Below are 13433 nucleotides of genomic sequence, written 5' to 3'. Positions count from 1 at the left end.
TCACACAAAGCCCTTGAACTGCTGCTCATGTAAGATCGCTTTTGGGCAAGTATTTTCACACTGAGTAATTAACGTTTCAGCAGCATTTCTTTCGTCTGTTATGTATTATTTTGTGAAAAGCACATGTGAGCCCAGAACATGTGCCAGAAGGCAGTGCATTTCATAAATATGAAGCACTGTTCAAGGAAATGAGCAGTAAAAAACTGTTAACTTAGTTGGAATTTTGATTATTTTTAAAATCAAAATGCCCAGTGTAAAATTTATTTGCTTGCGCAAGATTACATAATATCAAAATGCTTTACACTTCTAGGTATAATGGGTGAATACGAACCTAAAATAGAAGTTCAGTTTCCAGAAACTGTTCCAGCTGCTAAAGGGTCCACTTTGAAGTTGGAGTGCTTTGCCTTAGGAAAGTAAGTATAATGCATTTTATTAGTCTGAAGTGCTATCACTTTATATTTTTGCTACTATCCTCAGCTACTGAATAGCAGATTAAGAAATGCTAAAGTGGCACTGTATACATTTTGATGCATTTTACTAATCTTTTATTTCTGTCTCTACAAAACCAAGCTTTATTAACATATTTATACCGAGACCAGTTCAGAAAGGTTTCCTATTTAGTGATAGTTACTGCGAGGTGTAAACTATTTCCTGCTCAGAGATAGTCCTACAACATGCATAACATGATGACAATCCTCACCATGATGGGCTGTCACTGTACACCTGTAAGCCTGCTGTTTCACCTTGTGAAACGCATGTGTATGTGTCTACACACATGCATTCATATGTATATATATGTGTATATATATATATATATATATATATATATATATATATATATATAGAGAGAGAGAGAGAGATATGTACACACACACACACACACACACACACACACACACACACACACACACACACACACACACACACACATATATATATATGTATGTATATAAAACAAACCAAAGGGTAAAATGGTCACACAGACTACATAGTGAAAACTATAAGAAAGACCCAGCAAAGATAATCTTCAGTGTGTAATACCATAAACCTCCTGTAGCAGAGGTTCATAGGTTCATAGGTAGGTACTAGGCTATTGGCCCTAGGGCCTATAAAAGCCTAGCCAAAAAGGTACCCTGGCTTCCAAGAAAATTATTTTCTTGTGACACTGTCGAGCAAAGCCACAGAAGTGATCCCCGGGGTGAATTTCCTATTTCCCATCCAGTTATCAAGATTTCTCTTGAAGAGTGCTAATGAGGAGCTTTGTTTGATATAGATAGGTAGTTTGTTTCAGAGTATGGGGAGTCTCTGGGAAAGGAATCTATCCCTCCAGCATGGTCTGTTTATTGTGGTGACCAGGTTTAGGTCCCTAGAGCGTGTAGCTCAGAGGGATTGGGATTTCTTTAAGTGGAGCATGTCCAACAGCTTTGGGTTTGACATAGCTTTGTATGTTAGGCAAAGATCGCCTCTGAGTAGGCAATATGTGATGGAGTAAAGCTGGAGTTTTTTCAGACGGTCTGCATAGGGCATCTGTTTGGGGCCAGTAATCATCTTTGTGAGGTATTTCTGCGGCCTTTCCAGTTGTTGTAGATGTCTTGTGAGGTACTTACCAAAAGGGGCATTGTACTCTATAAGAGGTCTAATGAGTGACGAGTAGAGGGGAACAGTGACCGCTTTTTTCCTGGATGAGAAACCTTTTGTGATGAAGTGTGCCATGTAGAAGGATTTCCTGACTACTGTGGAGATGTGATTATCAAAGGAGAGACTACTGTCCACCTGTATCCCAAGGTCTCTTATCACAATTTTGGTGTTAAGTAGACTACCACCTATGTTGTAGTTCATGGGTACAGAGTTTTTACCAAAGGGGATAACAATGCACTTTTTGGCATTGAACTTGAGACCATGGCTTTGACACCAGGCATCTGTCTCAGTGAGGCCCTTTTGTAGTATGCCCACATCGTTAGGAGTTTTGATTATGGCTCCTGGTTTGCAGTCATCTGCGAACTTCGTTAGCCAAAGACCTTCTGTGTTAGCCTGTACTTCAGAGAAGTATATACCAAACAGGAGAGGACCCAGGACTGAAACCTGTGGTACACCACTTGTCACTGGTCTGAAGTCGGATTTAGAGTCTGCTACTTTCACAGTGTGGGTTCTGTCAGTGAGTCAGTTGGCAACCCATCTTGTGACATAGGGATTTATACCTAGTTTAGTGAGTTTATCTATAATTCCAGAGTGGGGGATGGTGTTGAAAGCCTTGGCAAGATCTAGATAGGCTGTGTGAACCACCTTACCCTTGTCTACGGCTTTGGTGACTGCTTCAAATAAGTCTATCAGGTTTAGGAGGCATGATCTGCATTTTACAAACCTGAACTGGGTGGGGTCCAGAGTTTGGAGATTACCATTGTCTTTGTTTATAAGTTCCATGATGATGTGTTCCATGGCCTTACAGACCAGGCTTGTCAGGCTAATGGGGTGGTAGTTCCCGGGGTCTGTGGTGGCTCCCCCCTTGTGGAGTGGGATAACCATTGCTGTGCGCCATTCAGCAGGCACAAAGCCTGAGGTGAGGCTATGATTGAACATGGTACTTAGGTGGGGTGCCAGTTCATTCTGTAGTTCATGTAGAATGCAGCCTGGGATGTTGTCTGTTCCCATGGATGCTGTGTTCTTGGCTTTGGAGAGTGTGGTTTTTACCTGTGCAGCCGTGATTACAGGAACTTTGCATTCTTCCGGTATAGAAATGGGTTCTTTAGGGGGTGAGAGGGGGGTAAAGTTAGCACTGAACCTATCTTCCAGGATGTTGGCAATATCAATTGGGTCTGTATATTTAGTGCCATTGTGCTGTAACTCAGAGCAGATCTGAGTGTTGCCATTGAGATTCTTGACATAGCTATAGAATGCTTTGTGGTTGCCTTTAGAATCAGTGGCAATTTTGTTTTTGTAACTAGCTTTGGAGGATTTTATCAGGGATCACAGCTTCTTACTGAAGCTGACCAGGGAGCTCCTCCACTTGTGGGATTTTACTCTCTTTTGCAACAGTTTCTTCCTTCTGTTGTACAGTTTGTTTATGGCAGGGGAACACCAGATTGACTTCCTTTTTTGGAGGATAGCATCTTGGTTCTGTTTGGGATAGCATGATCCATGCACTCATGTAAGTGCTTATAAAGTGCAATTGTGTAGGATTCAGTAGTCGTAACTGTATTGTCCATCTGCGTGGGCGCCATGAAGTTTGCCACTTCTGTCTTAAGAAGCATGAAGTTGGCTTTGGAGAAATTTTTTACCATGGTTTCCTTAATGGGGGGTGGGGGCAGGATGTGGATATCTAGGGTAATTAGCTTATGGTCGGATCGGACCAATGAGGCGTTGACTTCAGGTGTGGAACACCGGTCACTCATGTTGGTAATGACTAGATCTAGGATATTGTTGCCCCTGGTGGGGGTGTGGATAAGTTGATCCAGGGCATTGGAGTTTATGAATTCCAGAAAGGGTTGCGCGAAGGAGTTGGTACATGAGTAGTTTTCTCAGTTAATGGTGGGGTAGTTGAAATCGCCCATTATTAGGGTGTTTGGTTGAACCCTAATATTTTCCAATACATCAAGAAAAGAGGAGTGGGAATCCTGGGGCATGGTGGGTGATATGTAGCAAGCTACAATTTGGATTGCAGTTTTGCCCAGAGTTAGTTGCACTTGGATAACCTCGGCTGCATTATGCTGAGCAACTAGCCTGGAGGTGTGGATATCCTTAATGAATATGGACACACCTCCACCTTTGGTGTTCCGGTCCAGGTTACATGGCCGAAAAGTTTGGCATGAGTTATAGCCTGGTAGTGCAGGGGTGCTCTCTGGAGCCTTGAACCAGGTCTCAGTTACTGCGCAGATATCGATGTTCTCCATTTTAAGGAGTGCCTCGAGTGAGTGCATTTTGAGATTTAGACTTCTAGCATTGAGTAGCATCACCCTCAGTTTTTGCTTGCCTGTTCCTGTTATGGTGGTGAATTTGTCATTTGAACCTTGACTAAAAAAGGCACTATAGGGGTGGCAAGAACCTTAGCCAGTATCCGGAATCCCAGGGGTGACAGGTGCAGGCCATCTCTGGCAAAGCATCATGGTCTGTCGACCATGTCATCCCAGGCAGGCAGATACTGGATCACTTTAGAATGGCACCAGAAGCTTAGCCAATTGTTGAAGTCAATCATTTTGTTCTTGTACTGCAGCATCATTCTGGGTGATGGCAGAATGCTACTCAGGGCTAAGGTCATACCTGCCTGGCCTACAAGATTGGAGAGCTCTTCCATGTCTCTTTTCATGTAGTCAAGGGAGGTACGTCTCAGGTCATTCACACCAACATGGACAATGACAGAGTCATATTTGTACTTGTTGTGGAGTGACCTGAGTGCGTGGGTTATGTGGCAGATCCTGGCACCCGACAGGCGGCTGACAGTAACCTTCTCCTTATTTAGCCTGGTGAGTGGGACATCAGTGTGCCTGACTATAGAGTTACCTATGACTAGTGTGTTGGGTACATTATTTTGCCTTATTGGCTGTGGTTGAGTGGCACACTGAGTCTGTGGGCTATGTGTCATTTGAGTTGTGTTGGGGGGGTGGAGATTGCTTACATTTCTGCTTTGGAGGTCTCTGTTGCTTGAGCAGATTATTATTGAGAGCCTCTGTGCATGTTCTTGTGTTTCTATGTGTGGATTTTGGTGGTGTAGATTTAGTGAGACTATGTGATGAGTGTGGTGTAGTGCAAGTGTTTACCTTCTCCTCTTGACTGTCAAGTTCAGTCTTGATTGAAGAGACCCTTACCTCCAGTTTGGCTAGATAAGTGCATCTCTCACAGGTTGTAGTGTCGGAAGGTAGGAAGAGATTGTTGTCTGTGTACGAGGCAATTTCTACATTGCCCCAAGATGCCCAGATTCATCAATAGACAGGAGAGAACACTGGGAGCTGACCCTTGGACATGCCTGATTAAAAAAAACTATTTTCCTTTAGATAAGTGAGGTAAGTGAGTACAAGAGCTGCTTTTCTCTTAGCAAGTGAGGAAAGTAAGTACCAAAACTGTTTTCCTCTAGGTAATGAGGAAGGCTGAGTGCTGTAGTAATTAGTAAGAAGCGTGAAGTTGGCTTTGGAGAAATTTTTATGGTAGTTTCCCTAGTGGGGAGTGGGGTCGGTTTGTGGACATCTGGGGTGATTAGCTTGTAGTTGGATCTGACCAACATGGACTTGACCTTTGGTGTGGAACACTGGTCACCCGTGTTGGCAATGACCAGGTCCAGGATATTGCTGCACCTGGTGGGGTGGTGGATAAGTTGATCCAAGGCATTGGAATTTATGAATTCCAGAAAACGTTGAGCAAAAGAGTTGGAACATAAGTAGTTTCTCCAGTCAATGGTGGGGTAGTTGAAATCATCCATTATTAGGGTGTTGGTTTGTACCCTAATATTTTCCAGTGTATCAAGAAATGAGGAGTGGGAATCCTAGGGCATGGTGGGGGATCTGTAGCAAGCTACAATTTGAATTGCAGTCTTGCCCAGAGTTAGTTGCACTTGGATAATCTTGGATGCATTATGCTGAGCAACTAGCCTGGAGGTGAACATGGACACACCTCTGCCTTTAGTGTTTCGGTCCAGGTTAGGTCCATCGGATATGTATGCAAATTGCCCCTTAAGGACAAACCAGCTTTTCAGCTACATGGCTTCTGAATGGCTTCTGAATGCCCTTGACTTTTTTCTTTCCCTTTTTTATATCTGTGCTGGTGCATTCAGGCCAATAAAGCCAATAAAGCCAAATTGCACTAGCTGTAGACACTTCACCCATGTTTCACCCTCTTTCTGATCTAGCCAGTACAGCATAAGTGGATTGTTTGGCCATACTTTAGAAAAATATAGCTTATAAACATGCCTGATGTCTATAACATTAGGGCGAGTGCAAAATATTCCAAATAAGGTACAATGAAAGGATAAAAAGTTCACACATACTAATGCATATTGTATCTGTTTACCTGTCTATCTATTTAGCTCATTGTTAGTTTGTAGGTTCTTTGTAACTTTATATAACTCAGGGGAACTGCAATGTAAGCCAAGCAAATTAATTCTGTTATTTGAAAAAATGACAAGTAGAAGTCATTTCCAAAGGAGGGATGATCTTCTCTGGGATGTTGAGTTCTCTGTGTATACGAAATAGTTTGGAAATATGTTTTAATGGACTTTGGAAATATGTTTTAATGAATTCAGAGGATTCTTTGTTATAGAGGAGGGGTGAGATGAAAATTTATGCAGCATAGCTTACCTAATCTTAATGCAAAAACAAACTTCCAGCTTGTCAAGTGGTAACATACTGCAATAGTTCTGGGAAGGCTGGATTCTGGCTTTAAATGCCTTAACAAAGGATTCATAAAGTGAAAAATATAAGCTGATATTTAAGATCATTTACTTATTTCTGGGGTTAAAACTCAAAGTTATATTATGTTTAAAGGAAATCTCCCACCCACAGAGAACTAAGTGCAGAAAGGGCTTAAAGACATTCAATTAATAATGTGTTAGACAAAATAATTGACTTACATAGGTTTGAATGCAAAACACTGCAACTTATTAAACATTGGAAGTTGCATTAGTGAATGGAAACTCTAAGAAGAAGAAATTTCAGTGTAATATTGAAATTATGCACCTCATGATATGAAATGGGATCACTTCTTGTTGATCAAAGTATGTATACAGTCCAACTTGTGTAACACAGAAGGTTCACCAATGAATAAGAATGGAAAGCAAAATCGGTGTTAATTACGTGACTTAAAGCTGTCATGTAGGTTAAGAAGGTACAGAAAATAAACTTTTGTACTTTCTACTTTGTAGTGTGAGTGTTAAAATTAAAAGACTTAACTGTGCTAAAATTGTAGATGCAGTACATACATCACCTCCTTTAACTTCATTCTGATCTTTAAGTGGCATAGCCTTGGCATTCCTTAATTAAACAATGACAAGTGCTGGGGTTATGAGCTGTCCATTATTAGTCTACAGGTGCTGGAGTTTGAAGAAAGGTGATAAACCTGAGTGGTCTAATAGGTAAATGCTATACAACTCACACCCCCTGTGTTGGGTATCGTTAATATGCCTTGACCTAATTATTCTTATTATTTATGTTTTATGCATTTTTACCTCACATTTACAAGAGTGAATACACTTTTGGCATGTTATTCCTTTTTATTCCTTTCTACTTTTTTAGTAAATGCAGTCTTGTTCTTGTCAGATGATATTCCATGTATATTGTTAGCACAGATGTATATCTTTCATGGTTTGAAACTGTAATTTTACTAATGATGCTTCGTATTTTAATGCTGTTTATACCTCCCACACACTGTAGATCATTCCTAGAATATAGCTTTCTAAATGTATGACTTTTCACCTTTTCAAGATCACCTGTTATCTGAAGTTATGAGGATTCCATTTCTATGATGTTTAACTCATTCACTCCAGTAGAGCTCAGGAAGTTTGCACTGTAACTTCCAATGGGTGGAGCCTAAGCCTTTTGATGAAATAAAATTATGACAACATATTTCAAACAAATGTTCATATCTCTGGAACCATAGGGGTTATGAAAGAAGTATAAATGGCACACTCTTCAGCACAAACTGTTTTTATAGTGGTTGTATTCTTTAGGTTCTAGGTCTTAAACTGAATTTTATAAGTCACAGTAAACACAGTGGGCCAGATTCACGAAGGCTTGCACGGAGTGTAAGAGTAGTGTAAGACGGCAGATAGGCAATATGTCTGCCGAGCGATTCAGCAATAGCCGGCGGGGGCATGCATGAGAGCTTCTAAAGCTACTCTTGCACTGACAGTGTTATGGTATGCAAATTACCTCATTTGCTGCTGAAAGCTATGCAAATGAAGTAAATTTGCAATCCGGGAAACACGAACCTGTCCGTGTAAGAGTAGTGTCATATGCAGAAATGTACTCCATTGGTAACGGAGTACTGTTCTGCAAATAGCTAAACGGAGCTATGACAGCACCAAATAAAGGATGCATCTAGTGGAGGAAGCATGCCAATAGCCAAATATAAGGCCACTGGCATTTGCAAATCTTGTAAATTCTTAAAATCCAGTTTTTTATTTCCCCAATCACTGATGTTTAAGCGTAGCGCAGCGGTGAGCAAACGTGCTGCGCTTTAAATAAAATAAAAAAAGAGAAAAATAGCCACAAATGGGCATTTTCACTAAAAAGCTTGTTCTGCCGTGCAGGCTGAAAACAACATGGCCACTGAGTAGTGGTTGTTAAGGGGGGGGGGGGAAGCTCAGTGTGAGAGATGTAACCAAGCATTAGTAGGCAATCCTATGCAAATGAGGATAAGGATAGTGAATCCCAATTTTCTCCGGCATGTGAGCCATGTCCCTAGAGTGTAAATGTAGGAGTAGGGGAGTAGTAGAGTAGAAGATAGGTGACATCATGAGGGGGTATGTCTGAAAGACTGTAAGCTGATTGGTGCACAGTGGCTTGTGTTTGCCCTGAGTTGCTCAGGATTGCCAGAGGCATGTCTACAGTTGTCCTAGCTGAAAACAAGAAACCAAAGGTATACGCTGTGGATATATGTGAAATTTCTTGCAAACAGGCACACAGTGTGTCCGCGTGTGTGTGCGTGCATGTGTGCTTGTTTGTGTGGTGCTGCCCCTTGTGGAAACAGAAAGGGAAAAAGGAAGGAAAAGAAGTAGTAGGAAGATAACCAAGGAGAACTAGCAGAGCTACCAGGTGAAATATATCAGAATCAGCCAATTACACAGGCAGTAGACTAGCCCAGCCCAGCCCAGCACTTTAAACTCTGCAAACAGCAGTCTACCCTGTTTTTTCCCAAGAACTCTGCAACACTGCAGTATACAAAGAGTGAAACCTTAAAAAGCTTAAGTCAGACAAAATGTTAGGGGCTGCTATTGCTATCATAAACCAACATGTGCAAGGTGCTGAGGGTGGTGATGTTGTGAATGCTGCAGAGCAACCCACAGTGAGGAGACAGAGAAGAGTATACAGACACAGGGTAACGTACTAGGGGCTACATGAGCTGGAGATAGTGGAGCACTATAGAGTGGACAGAGACCTCCTGCAGCAAATTGTTGAGCTGTGCCGGCCACAACTCACACACAGAACAAACAGAGGGGAACCCATCCCAGTGGATACCAAGGTATATGTTGGCCTACAAATACTAGCTACAGGTACCTTCCAGAGACCAACTGGTGATATGATGGGGGTTTCACAGACATCAGCATCCAGGGTACTGCACCAGTTCCTGGATGCCATGTCAGCACATATCGGTGAGCACGTATATTTCCCCATTTCCAGTGAGGCATTGGCCAGCAATATGCATCTATTCCACCAAATAGCAGAATACCCTGAGGTAGTGGGTGCAATAGACTGCATGCACATACACATCAAAGCACCACCCGGTGAGCAGGGTAGGGTCTACATCAACCGCAAGGGCTTCCCCTCCATCAACTGCCAGGTCGTGTGTGATGCCCAAGGCATAATAATGATAGTGTGTGCTGGCTGCCCTGGAAGTTATCACGATTCCCACATCTGGCATCTGACGCAGCTGTACCAGGGATTTGCCAATGGGGACATCCCTGATGGTCACCTAGTGTGGGATGCTGGATATGTACTGGAGCAGTAGCTGATGACACTAATCAGAAATGCAAACACACCCAAATAAGAACACCATAATGAGGCACACGCACAAACAAGAAATATTATTGAGATTGTGTTTGGGATGCTCAAATCATGGTTCCGGTGCCTGGACACATCTGGTGGAGCCTTGCAGTACTCACCAACTACATGTACCCAAATTGTCATGGTATGTGCCATGCTACACAATATGATCCTGTGAAAACAGCTGCAGCAGGAACAGCATGGGGCAGGGCCAAACAGCCCCCCACCATTGCCAAGGTCTGCACAGGCACAGTGTGACTCAGAGGAGGAACATCCTGAGCCTGCCCCAGTAGGCAGAAGTAGGCATGTCCAGTATGCCCTGGCCTTGGCAAAGGGGCAACGCATAACACATACACTGAATCAGTAGGAACCCTGGAAATGACACCTCTCTGTGACTCGCACATACAATAAAAGGGATGCCTAACTTGACATTACCTGTTTTCAAACATGTATAGGGAGTGTACTATGTGCACCCGACATAGGCAGCCCTGCAGCACCACCTGAGGCATGATTGCCCTATTTTAAGCAGTATAAAGCAGTGCTAAGCACATTTTACCACTATTTAGCATATTTAAGCACAATTGCCTATGCAGACAGATAACAGCAGGCCAGGCAGTGTGATGTGAGTTGGGTAGGCTATGAAGTCACAAACTAATATACGTGAAATTGGAAGCTAAGATCTGTAGTACAGTAGTATGCCTCAAGCCAGTATGATAGGCAACAGTACAGACTTAAATGGAGTACCTGACATAGCAGTGCAGGCCTAGCAAATGTGTATAAATGTCAGGTGAACCCCTCATCCTATGTACACCCACAGTAAAAATCAGGTGTGCCCCCCCGGGTAGAAATGTACAAATAATAGCTGTCCCCCTGTATGTTGAAATGTTGATAAGTCTATGCAAAGTGACTCATGGAAGCCCTGCAGGCACAGCGTGCTTCCTGTCGATGTACAGCACAAAGGTGAGCCCTGAAGTAGAAACCAACATGATTTTTCACACACGTATAGTATATATCTCCACACTGGGCATGCTAACACACCTCAACAAATTTAGCAAATGTCAGTCAGCAACATACTGAAAGGTCATACTGGGCATGCTCACACACAAATAAATGAAGCAAATGTCAGGCAACAACATGCTGAAAGGTCATACTGGGCATGCTCACACACTTAGGCCATGTCTGAGTACAGCAGTGGTCCACACATATCTGGCAGTTGCATATGTTATACCCCAGAAACCTGTCACTATTCACCAATTCTGCCTTGTGCACACAGTTATATGAAAACAGACACATATAATATATTGGAACCCTGTCATAATCAAGCTATGTACCACAAGTACTTAAGCTGTTCACAGAAAGTGAAAAAGCAAAGAAAATAGATAAACCTGCAATCAGTATCATGAATAAACAATGTGCACTCCAAACATTATCCAATCCATGTTCTGGCAAAATAATCTGTGAAGGAGTCCATAGAGAACCATGATGCTTCCTTCTGCTATGTCATAAATAGCAATGTACAGTCATATATGTCCTGAGTCAGTGCAAACTGTAAATGACTGATATTGCCAACATCCTGTCAGACAGGCTCATACATACATACATACTCCCCTCTCGCTGACAAAAGGCCCTATCATCATACCTGCAGATTGTAAAAGCACAGATATCACATATAGAATGGGTAAACAGCTCCTTCCAAACCTGAAAACATGGCATCTATGAGAATACATTGTTTCCATAGCTGTGTCATAAGTGAACTCCAGAACAAACAGACCCTGCACCTGAACAGTCTGTTGAGCCTCACCCTCTGTACAGGTTAAGAAACTGTTGAATGTGTTACACCAACATTTGGCACACTCCACAAATGGTGGTGCATAACAGACCATGGGAACTATTGTCTTATAAGCCTATTAAGGTAAGAATTGTGATCAACTGTTCAAGCTGGTGACATTTGCTGTCCCCCATGGTTCAGGCCTGGGACCCCACCTGTCTGGTGTATAGTTTCAGAAATACAGTCAAACACACAAGGGCTATGTTTAGCAAAGTTTGTGGATGACTGCAAAACAGACGTCATAATCGATGTTTGGGACAACAGAGACATCCCTAAAAAGGGACTCAGTCAGACAGATGTGGTTTCAAAATTATGGCCTCGAGCTACAGTCATACAAATACCACATAGGTGCCAACACCTTAAATATGGAGGTGATAATAAGGGATCTATGGACACATGGATAGTTATCTCTACTTCCAGAAACACATTCACAAAGTGGTCAGACAATCATGTCATGTGTTCCCACAAACTGCCAAGGTTTTTGCATGTAGGTCAAAGGAGGTTCCCTCTACTCATCAGTCATCAGACCATCAGAAAGTACCACAACACACATGCGATTAATCCGACTAAGCACCTGTAGCAGCTGGAAAGACCAACAAGAGGACTACTGGCCTCAAACAGTTGCCCCATGCAACAAGACTGAATTTAACTCAATCTGTACTCTGTTGCATACTGTCTACTCAGGAGATCTCTGCACAACAGACAGGTCCATGTCATGGCAACACTCAGATCTGCTCTGAGTTACAGCTCAATGGCACTAAATATACAGACCCAACTGATATTGCCAACATCCTGGCAGATAGGATCAGTGCTAACTTTACCCCCCTCTCACCCATGAAAGAGTACATCTCTATAACGGAAGACTGCAAAGTTGCTGTCATCATGGCTGAACAGGTAAAAAACACTCTACAAAGCCAGTATCACACCATCCATGGGACCAGATAACTTCCCAGGCTATGTTCTACACAAACTACAGAATGAACTGGCACCACACCTACGTACCATGTTCAGTCATAGCCTCACCTCAGGCTTTGTGCATGCTGAATGGTGCACAGTGACGGTTATCCCACTACACAAGGGTGGAGACATCACAGACCCCAGGAACTAGCGCCCCATTAGCCTGATGAGCCTGCTCTGCAAGGCCATGGAATGTATCATCATACAACTTATAAAAAAAGACATTGGTAAACTCCAAACTCTGGACCACAACCATGTTGGGTTTGTAAAATGCAGATCATGTCTCCTAAACTTGATAGACGACATTGAAGCAGTCACCAGAACCGTAGACAAGGATAAGGTGGTTCGCACAGCCTATGTAGATCTTGCCATTGGCTTTCAACACCATCCCCCACTCTGGAATTATAGAAAAACCCACTAAACTAGGTATAAATTGCTATGTCGCAAGATGGGTTGCCAACTGGCTCACTGACAGAATACACACTGTGAAAGTAGCATACTCCAAGTATGACTTTGGACCAGTGATGAGTGCAGTACCACAGGGTTTAGTCCTGGGTCTTGTCCTGTTTAGTATCTACTTCCCTGAAGTAAACTTTAACATGGAAGGTCTGTGGCTAATGAAGATTCCAGATGACTGCAAACTAGGAGCCATAATTGTAAATACTAAAGATGTGGACATCCAACAAAAGGGCCTCACTGAGACAGATGCCTGGTGTCAAAGCCATGGCCTCAAGCTCAATACCAATAAGTGCATTGTCATCCCCTTTGGTAAAAACTCCGTAGCCATGAACTACAACATAGGCGGTAGTATACTTAACACTTAAAGTGTGATAAGAGACCTTAGGTCACAGGTAGACAGTGGACACACCTGTGATAATCACATCCTCACAGTAGTCAGGAAATCCTTCTATGTGGCACACCTCATCACAAAAGGTGTCTCATGCAGAATAAAAGAGGACATTGTT

At 42.7% G+C, this 13433-nt stretch overlaps 1 protein-coding gene across 1 annotated transcript in view; it reads left to right on the top strand.

Annotated features, from left to right (window-relative positions):
* The window catches only part of LOC122807067 (contactin-3-like), a 2190808-nt gene that overhangs the window by 1346608 nt on the left and 830767 nt on the right, over positions 1-13433 (top strand). The window contains exon 7 of the mRNA XM_044077995.1: positions 311-413. Coding sequence (XP_043933930.1) covers positions 311-413 — 103 coding nt within the window. The remainder of the gene's footprint in view (positions 1-310; positions 414-13433) is intronic.

The sequence above is a fragment of the Protopterus annectens genome, chromosome 7.part0 (assembly GCF_019279795.1).
Source record: "Protopterus annectens isolate FY-2018-M chromosome 7.part0, PAN1.0, whole genome shotgun sequence".
Classification (NCBI taxonomy): Eukaryota; Metazoa; Chordata; order Ceratodontiformes; family Protopteridae; genus Protopterus; species Protopterus annectens.
The sequence above is the reverse complement of the archived record's forward strand: the minus strand, read 5'-3'. Positions and strand labels throughout refer to the sequence as shown.